Genomic DNA, 18,155 nt, shown 5'->3' on the forward strand with positions numbered 1-18,155 from the left:
ATTTATTTTTTTAAAAATTTATTCATTGAACACTCTTTATTGTCATCAATGATTTAGATTTACCAATTCATTATCCATACCTTCATTTTTGTAATATTTTTTAATGAAATAAGATGATTACAAAGTAATATATATTTATAATATTTCTTAATAATTAATAACGTACACACACCATACAAAAATCCAATACCTCTAGAAAGAATAAAACTCCATTGAATTATTAGGATTGCTCAATTAAATTTTGATATTTGTTCATAATTCCTTTCATACATTTAGATCCACAAATTATCCGAATACCAACTCATTTAAAAAAGGATTAAAATATTTATTTTTAAATATTAAAAAATATTATAATAAAACTTTTATATTTCAAATTTGTATACAAACTTCAAACAAAATAATCAAAAATCACTATTAATGATTAATTTTTTATCAGTCCATCCACACTTATTGAGCAATAAAATTTTAAAATATATACCATTTATGTAAAATGCTCTCCTTCAATCACATTGTGAGTATTTTTTTATCGAAGGGAAAAGAAAATTCATTAACGAAATCTTAGAACATGGTGTTGAGTATCCAAACTTGCTCACAATCAAACTCATATGTAACCTAGACCCGTACATTCGAACCATTGCTTAAGAAAATATTACAAAATCTTTTACATTTTGAAATTTATAGTTTAAATAAAATATTTCTATGCATAAATAATAATTTTGAGCAAAGCCAACTTAACTAAATGAATTCCCAAAAATCAGATTTTTTGGGTGGGGGGTGTTAACAAAATGAATAGTCAACTTAATTCAAATTATTGCAAGTATACACAAATGTGAAAAAGCGAGAAAAGAAACTCGACAGTCAAACAAGAAGAGTGAAAAGTGGGAGAAATTGAGAAACCTGAAAGCAAGCAAGATGGGGGTTGATGTAGGCCCCCCTAATCTCTGAATAAGTTCAATCCGAATCGATGATAACTCCTATACATGAACATGAATCAATGATCGCAGGTTTACCTCCCCAACCAGCCTCTCGGTAGCTGTATATCACTATCATTCATTAGCTTATCCAACACCACATTGAGGTCGACCGACTGCCCGTTCTCCGTTAATTTTCTAACCGTTGCTCTAACATGGTCCCTGGGAAATCCCATGCTGGTTACTTTGTCAACAACATCATCAATGGGAACCCTGTTTCCAGGTCCAGACGGAGCTGGTCCGCCACCAACCCCGGATGCAGTGGGCAATGCATGTGGTAGTATCCTAGCTGTTGGAAGCTGTGGGTAACCACTTCCAGTAGAAGATGGGAGCTGCGGCATTTTCATAGGAGAGCTGCTGCCATATTGTGGAGACGATCCACCATAACCATATGGTTCACTTGGCCCAGATTGTGGGATATATCCAGTAGAAAACCCGGTAACAGGCCTTCTGGATGGTGGTTCATGCATTTGAGGTGGGGTCCCAAAATACCGTTGGGAGGAAGGAGGGCCACTGGGTGGTTGAGAGGGTGGCTGAAGTAGGTTTTGTGGATATGTTTGGGAAGGTACATAAGATGCTTCTTCAGGATGGTGGCCTACGGGAAGTTGAACTTGATGGGGCTGTGGTGGTTGAAAGTACTGAGGTGGAGGGGCTGGTTGATATGGCTGATGAGGCGGTGCTGCAGGAGAGGGCTGTGGCTGCTGAGCAGAAGGCATTGGGTATTGTTGACTAGGAGTCTCTTGAGTTTGGCCAGGCGGTGAGTAGTAAGCATCACGCTGAGGGCCAGAAGGAACTTGCAGAGTAGGAGGCATCGGGAATAGCTGATTTGGGGTCTCCTGAGGTTGGCCAGGTGGTGGATAGTAAGCATCTCGTTGAGGGACAGAAGGAACTTGGCTCTGAGGGAATTGATCTGGATGTGGCAGGTTTTGCTGGCGAACAACTGGAGGAGGAACAGTAGGAGGTGGAGCAGAAGAAAGTGATTGCAGAAAAGCAGCAGGTGGAGGAAGCTGCTGGTGAGATTGAAAAGGAGCAGATGCAGCTTGTAGCACGGAATCCATATGTGCAGTGCTATGAGTTTCTGATGGCTGGTCTCTCTCGGTCGCCTGCAGCTTTGGAAGCTTTAAAAGAGCTTCCAAACTCTCTTGCTTTTCTTTTACAAAATGCACCTCTGTTTGCACCTGCACATGGTTGACCCAAAAAAAACATAAAATAATCACACAAGACAGTGATCAAAGTACAAGAACACACATCAGCTAGCATTAGAAGCCTACAAAAAGTCCCAATAAAGAAAACAAAATTCTGTCCCTTAACAATACCACGCGAACAAATATTTCTTGCAAGTATCTTGGTTTTTACATGCGGGCTGGAAAATTACTTCTCCTTGCAAGTTTAGTAAGGGCCATGAAAAATCACAGCCAGATTTGCATTCATAAGTAATTGTAAGTCACCAGAAGATCTTTGCAGCCGCATAACATGCCCCTAGGATTTAGCAAAGGTGAGCAAGAAATCAACCTTGGCTTTGGAAACCAGATATGATTTCCTCGCTTCACTAATGGATGAAGACATACAAGAAATGAAGTCAATAAAGGTTTCAATTTAGAGAGACCAAGAACATAATAAAAGACAAAAGCAAGTGTCTAGATGGTGCGACAACTTCATATCCTTTAGTGTCATGTCTTCCAATGCAGTTTACTAATTTGACTGCTATAAGTCAATCACAGCCACTTGAGCTAACAAGACACACAATGTACATCTAATTCTTCCTTTATATACCAATGGCAGACAAAACAGAATCAAATACCAAGGGAGAATATATTTTAGAAAATACCTCTTTTAAAATATTCTCTAGCTGTCTCATTTTCCAATCAGTGTTTCCCTGATTGTTTCCTATAGACACCTTCAAATCATCCACAGAAGTCTCAAGGTTACTGGTTCTACTCTCCAGCTGTGTAAGATGGGCACCAACACCTTCTAACATGTGCATCAAATTATCAGTATGTTTCTTCATGGTTTGGTCAATTGCAGCCACTAATGATGTGTCAACGGCTTTTTGTTCCTTTTCTTGAATTTCTTTTACAGGTTCAAGTGAATCAAGAGAACCATGCTTCTGTCCACGGCGAGGAAAATGAAAAAGTAAACAGTAATGCAGTTGAAGAAACCCCACTGAATCTTGTAAGTACTAAGAATCAAGTTTATACCAATAAAATTTTACTAATCTAACTATAATGAGAAAATATATTCTCAAAAAATCCACATAAGTAGTGAGGTTAACTATCAAAATATTAACTCCATATCAACAAGATTACTATTCAAACTACATTTCATTGAATAAACCCCAAAAAATATTTTAAAAAATCCTAGTAACCATATCCATAAGTTTATTAATCAAACTACATTTCACCGAATAAACTCCAAAAATTATTAAAAAAATCCAACTTTAATTGAATCAATTCAGTAAAATATAAATATCTAGAACATAAAATCGTATCCACTACTTATCAACAAAAAACCAAAATGAATGGGAGGTTGAAGATTTACCTTAATTTTAGAATCAACAGAACTCCAGGACCAGGGATTATTAATAACTCCAGGGACATCAAGGCTAGTTGAAACAGGACAGATCGGTTGGAAATCATAGCTAGGGACAATCTCTTCCCTGTTATTAATCCCGTCATTACCAGCACTAAATCCAGAGCCTTGATTGTGAATATCTTCATTTCGTGGGTGATTAATCAGATCGATGAAATCTTTGCTGGAATTTTGGGGAGGTGAAGAAGAAGTTAATGTTAAGTCCATTATTTGCTTGTCCGTGAACTGCAATGAATTCATCATTCGGAACTTCAGTTATTTGGTTTATTTGGGTTCGTTAATCTTTTTCAATGATTAGAAGACATATTTTTATACCATTTAAATAGAATAATCTCTGACACACAATCAAATTTCACCAGTAAATTTAACAAACTGACATATTTTGTACAGTATAATAAAAAAATACTTAAAAAATCTTCACTAAATTGCATAGAAATTTAGAACTCCTTCAAAATTGCATAGAAAATAGGCTTAATTAAATATAGTACAAAAAAAATCCATTAAAGGAGAAAACCCCAAATGAACCCTTATATCTCTAAGATCAAATGAGCGGCTCTAAGCCGATAAAGATTATTGGTAAAAACATTTAGATATTGTTGTTTTGTTACCAACAAAAACATTTAAGTGTGTACAAAGCATGTGACCCGCATGTGAAGTTGAAAAATCCATATGTCAATGTGTAAAAATCACCTCTAAAAGGAAACGACATTAGAATTCTTAAACAATGGCTAGTAAATGAAAGATGGAAAAGTCAGAACTCAAGTTAGTTCATTAAAGAGATTCCTTTAGTTCCATATAAACAGGTAAATACTGGACCCTTCCTGTCAGAGAGCAAATCAGTCAAGCAAAATGTTCAGTTTCAGTCCTGTTTTTGCTTTGATAATTAGAACCATTTCTCTCATGGTTGAACAGTTTGGCAAAATGTTCGGTTTCAGTTTTAATTTTTCTTGAAACACTAGAACTAGATACCAAGAGGCTAAAAATGACTAATCAGTTTTACTTACGCTTTTCCAGTTTCTAGTATGCTTTTACACTCGATTCTAGCAAGTTCTGTATTAATGACAAAAAGAAAGAAAAAAGACTTTGAAATCATGAAAATCCATGTTCAAGTGAGTTTGATTCAGAATTATGTTAATCTATCCTGTTAAATGTTGACTCATTCATTAATCTGGCTTAACTTCTATGTTACTTCAACTCTTCTTTTTCTTAGAATAACCATGTCTGATACATATCAGAACATAAGCACAGGAATATAATCCTACAAGAACCCTCCAAATACAAGGAAAACAGGGAAAAATTGAATGTATCCATGTCAGACAAATCTAAATCATGAAACATTGCTTAATTCTGTGAGTTCAATACATAAGCCTATTTCTCTATTAGAGATTGTTACTTCTTAGAAACAATATTACTGATTCTCACCTCTCAGACAGCCATTTTCACTACTGATTTTACTTATTCACAATAATCTCACTAATTATATCACTATCTTTATAGGCTCATGAAGCTTTTAACTCCCACATGATATTACTACATTTTAGCTTCATGTTGGAGTATCTCTTCATCTTAACATATTTGAATGCTTAAAATTTTACTATGATACATTATAAACCGAGTGCAAATTTTTCAATATACTATGCTTCATATTATTATTTTTTTATTGAATTTTAGCATTATATTTTTAATTTCATGTTTTAATCAGAAGTAATAAAATCGAGAACAGAATATGAATCCAACAAACATACGTTTCACATTCTATCGAACCTGGATTCGATAACATGAAAACAAAATTCTTCCACATCATATTCTGCTAATAAACAATCAAACCCTTACCCTTAAACTTAGGGGGATAAATTGTAAGTTAGAACTTAGAACCCTAATTTCTACTTTTTTTATCAGGAGATCGAGATAGCCATCCAAAATCATAAAAATTAAATTCAGATCTGAGCAACTGAAGAGAGCATTTATGGAAATCGAAGTACCTGACGGCTTCCGTTCGAAGAAGATGAAGCGAGAATCGCTCTTTTAGTTTTTTATTTCTTCGAGAAGTAACCAGAGTTAAATTTTCAGCTATTTTGGGGGTTTCTGATAAGTATCTTTGCAGTGTTTTCTACGATAGAAGACCAAAAGAGAAAGAGATTGAATGGTATAAGCATATGGCTTTTTTTTAAAAAAAAAATTAGGATTAAAATAAAATAAATAGCTTTTGTTTGGTTAAATTTTAGTTCTTAATTATTTAAATTTAAGAATATTTTAATTATCAATTTATTTATTTATTTTATAATTATCATTTTATTTACTTATTATATTAATAAATCATACCTAATGTATTATCGATATTAAAATCTCATATCTATCTATAAATCATATTCTACCATTTTATAAGTAAAATTTAAAGAAAATTAGGAACTCATAAATAAATATCATATATAATTAAGGGTAAACTACGAGTTTAATATCTAAACTATTAGTTTTTATCCGTTTTAGTATCTAAACTTTCATTTTTTTCAAAATCATACCTAACGTTTAGTTTTTGTTTCATTTTAGTACCCTACCGTTAAAAAATTAACGGATGAACTGACGTGACATAGCTATGGTGAATAGGCGAACAGTTTGAATGGTGGGCTACGAGAGAATGACCAACATAGTTTAGTTTCAGGCTCATCAACGGTGGATCATGGATATTATATGATGAAGAAATCGAATAATCAATCGTCGATTTGGGGAAATTGAGGCATTTTCAGGTGAAACGAAGAGGGAATATTATGATGTTGATTAATTCTAATTATATATAATATACTTATAGATATATATAAGTAAACTTTACAATGTTTTTAATAAATCAAATATCATTTAAAATTATATCGTATATTTATAATATTATGTTTTTAAATAATGAATTCCGAAAGAAAATATTGATGAGAATAAGTAGTCAAGAAAATAATAGAAAGAGAATTTGTAAAGAATTACAGTTTGGAGAATCAAATTGAATGAAACTTAAAGTTGAGAGACTAAATTGAAAGAAAAGGAAATTTATTATAAAAAAAGGAAGAATTGAAATTCCACAACTATTACAAGGTAATTGAGAAGGATACGATTTCAAAAATAAACTTAAAACGAAATTAAAAAAATAAGAAAATTAAGAGCAAAATTACTTAACTAAAAACTAAAACCTCATTTCAATTATACAAATGTTGAAAAAACAAATGCACCGAAAGTGCATTGGATTATTAGGCACCGAAAGTGGTGCAGTTTTTGTTGATTTTTAGGTATGGGTAAAATCTCAAATTTAGTCATTGTAATTTAGGGTATTTATAAAATTAGTCCTTAAGCTTCAACTATAAATACCCTAGCTCATTTAGCTTCAAAAACATCCCAAAGCATTCTAGCTTTCTTCCAATACTAGAGAGAATTTAGAGATTTTCTTGAGAGTTGTTTTCTCCTTTTTATTGAGAGAGAATTATCATTGTTTTCTCCTTGGTAGATCGAGAGAGGTTGTAATTCCTATTTTCTCATAGTGAAATTCTTCTACCGTTGCCCGTAGTTTTTACCTTATTTTATTTAGGGGTTTTCCACGTAAATTTTGTGTCTCTTTTTTATCTTCATTTTTATTTTCTCAAATTATCAGTTGCGATTTTGCTCTATCCGATAACCGTCTTCCGCAATAATTGGTATCAGAGCTAGATTAGAGTGTGTAATATCTGCTTATTGTCTTTGTGGTTGCCACCAAAAGGTGGATCCTCCAACATAAGAAAATAAGAAGTTATTACCCATTCTTTGAAGGTTTCAGAGAACTATTCACGATAGTGAAATAGTGGGAGCTATCCGTAAACGAAGTAATGGCAACGAAATTTGATATTGAAAAGTTCAATGGGAGAAATTTCTCATTGTGAAAATTAAAGATGAAGGCCATCCTAAGGAAAGACGGGTGTCTAGCGGCTATCAATGAAAGGTCGGTGGATTTCGCAGATGACATCAAATGGAACGAGATGGACGAGAATGCTATGGCAAACTTTCATCTAGCATTAGCAGATGAAGTATTGTCAAGCATCGAGGAGAAGAAGACAGCTAAGGAGATATGGGATCATCTCATCAAATTGTACGAGGCCACATCGCTGCACAATGAAATTTTCCTTAAGAGGAAATTGTACACTCTCCGTACGCCAGAATCTACTTCAGTGACGGAGCACTTAAATACACTGAACACCTTATTTTCTCAGCTTACATCCTTAAGCTGTAAAATAGGAGAACAAGAACGTGGTGAACTTCTACTTCAAAGTCTACCGGATTCGTACGATCAACTCATCATCAACTTGACAAACAGTAATGTCACCAGTCTAGTCTTCGATGACGTTGCAGTTGCTGTTCTACAAGAAGAAAATCGGCGCAAGAACAAGGAAGACAGACAAGTAAATCTGCAGCAAGCAGAAGCGTTGACAACGATGAGAGGGATATCAACAGAACGTGGCCAAAGCAGCAGTCATAAACATGGTAGATCGAAGTCGAGGAGCAAGAAGAATTTAAAGTGCTACCACTGTGGAAAGAAGGGTCACTTGAAGAAGGATTGTTGGAGTCTAAATAAAAACTTCAATCCACAAGGCAATACCGCAAATACTTCAGATGATGGAGATACTCTATGCTGTGAAGCGTCAACCACCGTGGAAGGCAGAAAAAGATTTGCAGATATATGGCTCATTGATTCGGGAGCGACATATCACATGACCTCAAGAAGAGAATGGTTCCATCATTATGAAACTGTCTCAGGAGGATCTGTGTATAGTTGCAATGATCATGCCTTAGAGATCGTTGGTGTGGGAACCATCAAATTGAAGATGTATGATGGAACAATTAAAGTTGTTCGAGATGTGCGGCACGTGAAAGGTCTGAAGAAAAATTTATTATCCTACGGATTGTTGGATAATAATGCTAGCAAGATTGAAACACGGAAAGGAATCATGAAGGTGTTCCGTGGAGCGCTTGTGGTGCTGAAAGGTGAAAAGATAGCTGCAGACTTGTACATGCTGAAGGGAGAGACATTGCTAGAAGCAGAAGCCTCTGTTGCCTCATGTAGTTCAGATTCTGCAATGCTATGGCATAAGAAACTTGGACACATGTCAGAACAAGGAATGAAAATCCTTGTGGAGCAAAAGCTACTTCCAGGCTTAACAAAGGTATCACTTCCTTTGTGTGAGCATTGCATAACAAGTAAGCAGCACCGGTTGAAATTCAACACATCAAATTCTAGAGGCAAAAGTATTCTAGAATTGGTTCACTCTAACATATGGCAAGCACCAGTAACGTCTCTAGGTGGAGCAAAATATTTTGTCTCATTTATTGATGACTACTCCAGGAGATGTTGGGTGCACCCTATTAAGAAGAAGTCAGACGTGTTTTCAACTTTCAAAAACTTCAAAGCGCGGGTGGAACTTGATTCTGGAAATAAGATCACGTGTTTCAGAACATATAATGGAGGAGAATACACAAGCGAAGAATTTGATGACTTTTGCAGGAAAGAAGGCATCAAAAGACAGTTCACAGTGGCGAACACTCCTCAACAAAATGGAGTGGCAGAGCGGATGAACAGAACCTTGTTAGAAAGAACAAGAGCAATGTTGAGGGACGCAGGCCTAGAAAAATCATTCTGGGCAGAATCAGTCAATACCGCCTGTTATTTGGTGAATCGAGCTCCATCAACTGCAATAGAGCTGAAGACACCAATGGAGATGTGGACTGGTAAACCAGTTGATTATTCAAACCTCCATGTATTTGGAAGTATTGTGTACGTGATGTACAACGCCCAAGAAATTTCAAAGCTGGATCCAAAATCCAGAAAATGCAAATTCTTGGGGTATGCTGATGGAGTAAAGGGGTATCGCTTGTGGGATCTCACTGCCCGCAAAGTGATCATTAGCAGGGATGTTATCTTTGTAGAAGATAAGCTACAAAGAAAAGAAGACAATGGCAGCGCTAAAAAGTCAGAGACTACACAGATACATGTAGAAAAGGAGTTTGAACAAGGAGATTCTTCTGAAGCAGAACCAGCACATGATGAACAAGAACTAGAGAGTTCTGAAGCTCCAACAACTCGTCAATCAGATCGTGTGAGAAGACATCCCAATTGGCACTCAGATTATGTTATAGAAGGAAATGTTGCATACTGTCTTTTAACAGAGGATGGTGAGCCATCAACATATCAGGAGGCAATAAACAGCTCAGATGCTTCACTGTGGATGATGGCGGTGCAAGAAGAAATCGAAGCCCTTCATAAAAATAATACATGGGACCTTGTGCCACTACCACAAGGAAGGAAGCCAATTGGTAACAAATGGGTTTTCAAAATCAAGCGAAATGGTGACGATAAAGTGAAGAGGTATCGTGCAAGACTGGTGGTCAAAGGATATGCTCAGAAAGAAGGTATTGATTTCAATGAAATTTTTTCTCCTGTGGTTCGACTAACAACAGTTCGAGTAGTCTTGGCAATGTGTGCTACATTGAATTTACATCTGGAACAGCTAGATGTTAAAACAGCTTTTCTTCATGGAAATCTTGAAGAAGAGATTTATATGCTCTAGCCTGAAGGTTTTGAAGAAGACGAAAAGAAGAACTTGGTTTGCAGGTTGAACAAATCTCTGTACGGTCTAAAGCAGGCGTCGAGGTGTTGGTATAAGAGATTTGATTCCTTCATTATGTGCCTTGGATACAACAGACTTAATGCAGATCCTTGTGCTTATTTAAAGAGGTCTGGTGATAACGATTTTGTTATATTGCTGTTGTATGTGGATGACATATTGGTTGCAGGACCCAACAAAGATCATATTGAAGAATTGAAGGCACAACTGGCTAGGGAATTTGAAATGAAGGACTTGGGATCAGCAAACAAGATTCTAGGGATGCAAATTCACCGAGACAGAAGTAATAGGAACATTTGGTTTTCACAAAAGAATTACTTGAAGAAGATCTTGTCACGATTCAACATGCAAGATTGTAAGCCAATTTCTACCTCTCTTCCTATTAACTTCAAATTATCCTCCAGTATGAGTCCTAGCAGTGAAGAAGAGAGGATGGAGATGTCTTGAGTACCGTATGCATCAGCAGTGGGAAGTTTAATGTTCGCTATGATATGCACAAGACCAGACATTGCACAAGCAGTAGGAGTGGTTAGTCGGTACATGGCGAATCCAGGCAAAGAGCATTGGAATATTGTAAAGAGGATCCTAAGATACATCAAAGGGACCTCAAATGTTGCATTATGTTACGGAGGATCAAACTTACTAATCAATGGGTATGTAGATTCTGACTATGCAGGGGATTTGGATAAAAGCAAATCTACTACAGGATATGTGTTCAAAGTTGCTGGTGGAGCTGTAAGCTGGGTTTCAAAATTGCAGTCAGTTGTGGCTACATCCACAACAGAGGCAGAATATGTAGCAGCTACACAAGCCAGTAAAGAAGCAATTTGGTTGAAGATGCTATTGGAGGAGCTTGGGCACAATCAAGAGTATGTCTCTCTGTTTTGTGACAGTCAAAGCGCCTTGCATTTAGCAAGGAATCCAACATTTCATTCAAGGACAAAACACATATGAGTTCAATACCATTTCATTCGTGAAAATGTGGAAGAAGAGACGATAAATATGCAGAAGATCTATACCAAAGACAACATAGCAGATTTTATGACGAAGGCGATCAATACTGATAAATTTACTTGGTGTCGATCCTCCTGTGGCCTGTCAGAAACGTAAGCAACATGAAGGTACAAGGTAGAAAGAATGGTGTGAAGATATGATTGTTCCAATCAAATCTTCAAGTGGGAGATTGTTGAAAAAACAAATGCACCGAAAGTGCATTGGATTATTAGGCACCGAAAGTGCATTGGATTATTAGGCACCGAAAGTGGTGCAATTTTTGTTGATTTTTAGGTATGGGTAAAACCTCAAATTTAGTCATTGTAATTTAGGGTATTTACAAATTAGTCCTTAAGCTTCAACTATAAATACCCTAGCTCATTTAGCTTCAAAAACCATCTCAAAGCATTCTAGCTTTCTTCCAATACTAGAGAGAATTTAGAGAGTTTCTTGAGAGTTGTTTTCTCCTTTTTATTAAGAGAGAATTATCATTGTTTTCTCCTTGGTAGATCGAGAGAGGTTGTAATTCCTATTTTCTCATAGTGAAATTCTTCTACCGTTGCCCGTGGTTTTTACCCTATTTTATTTAGGGGTTTTCCACGTAAATTTTGTATCTCTTTTTATCTTCATTTTTATTTTCTCAAATTATCAGTTGCGATTTTGCTCTATCCGATAGCCGTCTTCCGCAACAACAAATACAAATCCAATTTTTATTTTTTAATTGACTGAAATAATTCGAAATTAGAAAAATATTTTCTAATCAAAATGAAAAATAATCGACGAGAAAGACGAAATTTGCACCTTCTGCTTGACAATGTTAACATGGCAAAGATAATAAGGCCGATGGCCATTTCAAGTGGAATGGTTAATAGTTTAATATATATATATATATGTATGTACACCTAATGATACACAGCATAGCAGAAAGACATCTCATGTCTCATCCGGCTGTGGCTCAAGTTACGGGGATCTTCTCCTTATGATCACCACGCAAGACCTCCACGGTAACCTGTGAGAGTGAAGATAGGAAAGTTAGAGCTTCCAAAACATACGAAGAATACGAGTACTGTATGGGCGGTATTCGATTGCATACCTTATCTCCGACTTTGCATTGGTCAAGAATTCTGTACAAGTCCGTGCCATTGGTGACCTTCTTTCCATTAACGGATGTTATTATATCACCCAAAATGAGTCTACCATAGGCATCGCGCTTTGTTGGTCGCAAACCCTGTTATATATTAAAGGTTTAGTTGTCAGCTCCACATTGAAATGTAACGATCTTCAATAACACATGAAAGTCCGATGCAGAAAACACATACCGCCTTGCCGGCTGGACCATTTGCAGGAGCATCCAAGACGAGCACGCCGCTTACTCCCAATTGCTCGACAGATTGATCGGGTGCAAATTTAATCCCTAAAATAGGTCTTGTCACTTTCCCAAACTTCACCAACTGATCAACGATGCCACTAACCTGTACATGTAGGAGTAGCTGGACGAATTAATCTCAATGAAGGGAAATAAAACAAATACATTCTAGCATCTTCTCATCACACAGATCAAAATACAACGAAACAAAGTCTATGTAATACTCACTGTGTCGATTGGAATCGAAAATCCAACACCAGAAGGTGAATATATAGCAGTGTTTATCCCGATAAGGTTTCCCAAACTATCGAGGAGCGGACCTCCACTATTACCAGGATTAATTGCAGCATCTGTCTGTATAACATCTTGAATCGGCCGACCTGTTGCTGCAGAACTGATCTCTCTGCGAAGTCCACTAGGTAATATAAACGAAGCATTAGCCAAACCGAAATTTATGTAGAAACCAGCAAAAGTAGGAGGAAACTTAAATATGACATATCAGCCACAAACCGTTGGTCTTCAGTACCTGATAACACCAGTTGTAAGAGTATGATCGAGTCCAAACTGCATGAACATGTGAAAGAAAAATCAGAAATCCACTCGAAGAAACAATCGAAGAGCTAGAAAATTAACACCAAAAGCACATGATCATTAGATCTTTTGATCAGGCACATAAAGACCACATAACTAGTGAGGACAACACTTTTAGTATTCAAATTCATCTATGCTGCATGGAATCTTCTATTTTCTTTATGTATCTGCGTCTGGTGCATGTCCGGACATAGGTATGAGGATATGATACTCGAACGAACGTAAAAATAGAAATGCCCGCCCTTGGAACATATTATATCTGACACTTACGCCCTAGCATAAACTTTTTGGCCGACAAATAAACATGTACTCACCGGGTTACCAATAGCATAAACTTTCTGGCCAACAAGTAAATCTGCCGAGGTACCCACGGGAACAGGTCTTAGTTTGTCTTTCGGTGCATCAACACGCAATACAGAGACATCCTTATCTCGGTCAAAGCCAACAACTTTCGCATCGTAAGTCGACTGATCAGCAAAAGTAACCCTGCAAGTGATGAGCACCAATTTAAAACTTCAAATATGAAGAACAAGAAGGTTAACCTTTATGTATAGTTACGATGGCGAGCTTCCGCTTATATGTGATGATAGCAACTAAATCAAGCTCAAAATCTCCAAATTAATGGCATATTTCTTCAAAGTTATATTATGCACTCTCCCATGGCTCTAACAGTGTAATTAATAAAAGAACTAACTTGAGATCAGAAGCACCACGGATCACATGATAATTGGTGACAACGTGACCATCTTTGTCCCAAACGAAACCCGACCCGGATCCTTGTGGCACCTCCAGCAAATACAATGTAAAAGCGTCCTGCCTGGAAAAACAACCCATTACCCAAAATAAGAAACTTTAGAAAGGGAAAATTTCACGTTTGAATAAACCTGGCGGCGAGATTGGTGATATTAACAACGGAGGGAGTATTCTCTTGAAAAAGGCGAACCGTAGCCAACTCATCGGGTTGTAACTTCCGAGGAGGGGTTACCACAACGGAGGGAGTATTCTCTTGAAAAAGGCGAACCGTAGCCAACTCATCGGGTTGTAACTTCCGAGGAGGGGTTACCACAAAGGCTGAGGCTGCTTCCACGTCGGTTACAAATAACGAGAAAGAGAGAGCGAGTGAAGTGCAGAGAATAAAGAAGGAATCGATAACTGAAGAAACGATGCAATTATTACTAGAGTTACTGTTAGGAATATGATTGTTTTTGGACTGAATGAAACAGAGACTGTGGAAAGAAGGGATAGAGAATTTATTGGTTGGAAAGAGAGAAGGTTTCGAAGTTGAAGTGAGAGAGAGACGAGGGAGCTTTGGGGTTCTGTTTGGTGAGCGAGAAAATGAGGAGGAAAGGGATGGGGATTGGAGGGAAAGTGCGTGAAGGAGTGAAGGAACTGCCATCTTTTAATTAGCTGACTGGTTTGGACTCCTCGCAGCAATATTAGTTATTGAAGTTATTCGCTTCTCTCTTCAAGCTTTAAAATTTTAAAAATTTCACTTTCATGAATTAATAACACACCTTGTCTTTGCAGACATCAAAATATATGTGCTGATGATATTGTTTTCCTGTAGTTTCTTATTACAAAAGGCAAATTATGTTTCAGAAGCGCAGAAGGATTGAGAACGTTCGAGACAAAGATATGTTATCCATCAAACAAGCTATACTGTCCAAAAACATAGTTGTCAAGGATGAGAATGGTACGAAATTAGTTCCAAACTACAAGAAACAACAAGATGCATAAACAGAGAAAATGGGAAAATGGAAGGCTGGTTTAAAACTCCGTGATTTATCTGCAACCGAGAGCGATCTGAACATGGAGGATCCATTTCTTGATGGAAGTGATCGATGATTTCGATATCAGTAAGCCATTTTCTTACCTTCAGTTTCTTGCATCATCCAAGTTTGTTCAAAGAAACGAACAGGCAACGTTTTTTTTTTCCTTTTTTTCTTTTTTTGTAAATATCAGTTGTTTCACGTCTCCTTGTTTTGTTTAAGGAATTCAAGGTCTTTCATTTGCATTTGTACAGCTTCCTTTGACAATGGCTTTGGTTCCGGAACAATGTCTGCATCATCACCACCTTCTGCTACTTTGATTGCCTTCTCCTTGATGATTTTTTGAATCGTTGATTGCTCAACGGTTGGGAAAACTGCTCTTAGCATGATGTCAAGCAAGCTCTCCTCTTCCTCTTCGATCGGATCTCTCCCGAAGCAACAGACATAAATCGCATCGACGGCCTTTTCAGCTCGAATCACCATGGGAAGATTTGGGGCACCAGCATTCAACTTCGCTCTTCTCTGTAGCAAGTATATCAGTAACAGTACATACATTTGAAAGAAGCTTAAATGAGAATAAAAAACTCCATGAGATGAATTTGAAATGGGATAATACGAACAAGATGAACTCACCTCTCTTGCTTCATTCATCATTGCAATAAAATTCTGCTCTTCAAATTCGATATCATTCGAAATCCGAAGCCTTGCCACACCCTCCAATATCTCCTCGGATTTAAGAAGACCAGCACCCACAGCTGCTAGCCAACAACATAGCAGAACATACAGAGGATCCCCTGCCTGTCCAAAAACACAAAACCCCATCCCAAAATCACCATTAATTTCATGTTAGAACATACGAAACTCCGATACCAAGTTACAGCATAACAATACGAGAGAAGACAATATCAAAATAACACAAAACAAAAATACCCAAAACACAACGTTATATATATAATACTGCAGTTTTGTATGTCACACCAGAAAGGAGAAAATATTTGTGCAAAATAAGTTCAAAAAGTGAAGAAAATTACCCGGCCTCTCCTCTGTTGGAACTCATAAAAGGCTCTGGAATCAGTAACGGTACATTTCTTGCCGACCCTTCTTCTAAATTCAGCAAAATCAATGATATCTCCACCAACACCACCTTCATCGCTGAAAATCCTGGCGACAAGCCCGATTATAGGGAGAGAACCGATGACTTTGTTAGCGAAACCGGAGATGGAGTTTGGGTTCTCCATGTAAGCTTTGATAACATAGCTGTAGGCGCCATTGAAGGAGCTTGAATGTCTTCGCCTTTGTTGTGGTTGTTGGCTTATTGGGTTGTTGTAGCGTTGACTGAAATGAAGAAAGGAAGGTGAAATTTGGTTGCATGAAGAGAGAACTTTGTGAGCGTGAAGAGATGATGCTGCTACCATGACCATCGATGTCTGTTCGAATTACGATGCTGTGTTTTCAGCCGCACGTTTATAAATATGTTATCCTACCCATTAAACTAATAGGGTAAAGTATAAAAATAGTCTGCAAACTTTTAGGCTTCTTGCATTTTGGTCACTCAATTTTTGAAACTTACAATACAATTATTAAACTTTTAGTTTGTTTTCAGTAAGGTTCATGTCATTACCTCATGTTAGTTTTTGCTGATGTAGCACCTAACTCTCGTCAACCCTGATAACCACCTTCTTCTCCTCTTTCTCTCACACCTCCGATCACCCCACTTCCGGTCAGTAGCGGCTCACATTGCCATCGCTATTGTTACTGGCATCGCCTCCCGACCATACCCGACCCTTGATTCATACTCATAATCAACCGTTCATCTCAAATCACGAGAAGATCATTCGAACACCCATCCCCGATCTTCGTCATCAGTTACCAATGACTGTCATCACCAGTTATAGTAAGAGTGTCGCCCTATTCCAACCAAAACTCCGCAAGCCAATCGTCGAGACCCACCTCTATTCCTCGTGGAGATGACCCCGAATCTCGTCAAAAAACTCAAATGCACATTTTTTGTTTCATTGATTTTTGGTCGATTGGGTCATCCGTTTACCACACCACCGTTGGAGTCCTCACGCCGTTCCAATCAAAATCCAGTTGATCATGCATCCTCCTCGTCCCTCCTCCGTCTATCATTGGTTAAAAAGAATGAGAAAAAAATAAGAAGAATAAGAATAAGGGGTTGACGGGGTTAGGTGACACGCTAGCAAAAACTAACGGGAGATAATGACAAGGACCATACTGAAAATAAACTAAAAATTTGATGATTGTATTGTAAGTTTCAAAAGTTAAGTGACCAAAGTAGAAACATTCTAAAAGTTTGGAGACTATTTATATACTTTATCCAAACTAATAAACTCTCTTATCTTTTCACAATATATTGGAGTAAATTTACTCACTGAACTTTACTCCCTTTTATTTCACTCACTTTACTTTTAATTTATTCAATTTACTCATTGAATTTTATACATTGATTTTTTTATCAATTCGCCGTTAAATAATTAATCACGTTATGACGTGTCAAATTATATCAAAATGACGTAGTTTTGGATATCTAAAAAATTAAATTTTAATCAAAACGACATCGTTTTAATTTAAATAAAAAAAATTATATTTCTTTTTTCCCTTTATTTTCTCCCTTTTATTTCTTCTTCTTCCTCCTCCTATTTCTCTCATATTTCTGTTCTTGATCAGTTTTCCTTTGAAAAACCAAAGGTTTCTTCCATATTTCCAGCATATGAGAAAGTTCCTCTCCATTACCTAGTTTTACTAAACTCGTTGTCCTCCTTCTCTCTAACCATTTCAGAAACAGTTCTATTCAAATCTCATTTTAATTCATGAGCTTTCCTTTTGAAAATGACGCACAAGCAGTAGCCAGAAGAACAATATATATATATATATATATATACGTATAGACATGCTAATCTTAGTATCCAATCTCAAATTACTGACTAAATCACTACTTCTGAATATCATTTCTACGATAAAAATCATCTTTAAACCCAATATTCCCATGAATGTATGATTAAGCTTTTCTGAATAAAAAAAATCAGAGAAGCGTTATAAGTTTTAAGCTTTTCTCTCTCAATGTTCATTGAAAAAGAGGTAACTCAATATGTTTCTTCTCTGTTTTGGTATTTTCATTTCTGGATTTTAGAGAGAACAAACATGATTCATTGTGATTTGTTTTGTTCTTGGAGCAGATTTACATGATCTCCATTGGAGTTGCTTGTGAATTTTCATAGCCTTCCGA

General features: G+C 36.7%; 2 protein-coding genes, 1 long non-coding RNA gene and 1 pseudogene across 5 annotated transcripts; 1 reads left to right on the forward strand and 3 right to left on the reverse strand.

Annotated features, from left to right (window-relative positions):
• Nucleotides 1-777: 777 nt before the first annotated feature.
• Nucleotides 778-5,698, reverse strand: LOC120140835 (basic proline-rich protein-like). Of its 3 annotated transcripts, none has more exons than XM_039155819.1 (4): nt 5,543-5,698; nt 3,510-3,785; nt 2,800-3,075; nt 778-2,149 (listed from the first exon to the last, which is right to left on the reverse strand). In XM_039155819.1, exons 2-4 carry the CDS (start codon nt 3,765-3,767, stop codon nt 1,007-1,009), a joined length of 1,677 nt encoding a protein of 558 aa, XP_039011750.1. In that variant the 5' UTR covers nt 3,768-3,785; nt 5,543-5,698; the 3' UTR covers nt 778-1,006. The 3 variants fall into 3 exon arrangements, with proteins under 3 accessions (XP_039011750.1, XP_039011748.1, XP_039011749.1); XM_039155817.1 differs by having other exon boundaries at nt 2,800-3,078; XM_039155818.1 differs by having other exon boundaries at nt 2,800-3,078; nt 3,510-3,787; nt 5,451-5,685.
• Nucleotides 5,699-7,332: 1,634 nt separating this feature from the next.
• LOC120141008 lies at nt 7,333-14,631 on the forward strand. Its single transcript, XR_005517746.1, has 3 exons — nt 7,333-7,343; nt 10,656-10,661; nt 14,421-14,631. It is a non-coding gene; the product is annotated as an uncharacterized LOC120141008 (long non-coding RNA).
• On the reverse strand, nt 12,101-14,558 carry LOC120141006 (annotated as a pseudogene).
• A 214-nt stretch (nt 14,632-14,845) lies between the features above and the next one.
• LOC120141005 (photosystem I assembly factor PSA3, chloroplastic-like) lies at nt 14,846-16,332 on the reverse strand. The gene is made up of 4 exons (XM_039155967.1): nt 15,940-16,332; nt 15,542-15,706; nt 15,099-15,430; nt 14,846-15,039 (listed from the first exon to the last, which is right to left on the reverse strand). The coding sequence occupies exons 1-3, from the start codon at nt 16,327-16,329 to the stop codon at nt 15,107-15,109; spliced, it is 879 nt and encodes a 292-aa protein (XP_039011898.1). The 5' UTR covers nt 16,330-16,332; the 3' UTR covers nt 14,846-15,039; nt 15,099-15,106.
• Between the last annotated feature and the right edge of the window lie 1,823 nt (nt 16,333-18,155).

The sequence above is a fragment of the Hibiscus syriacus genome, unplaced genomic scaffold (assembly GCF_006381635.1).
Source record: "Hibiscus syriacus cultivar Baekdansim isolate YM2019G1 unplaced genomic scaffold, ASM638163v2 tig00110788_pilon, whole genome shotgun sequence".
NCBI lineage: Eukaryota > Viridiplantae > Streptophyta > Magnoliopsida > Malvales > Malvaceae > Hibiscus > Hibiscus syriacus.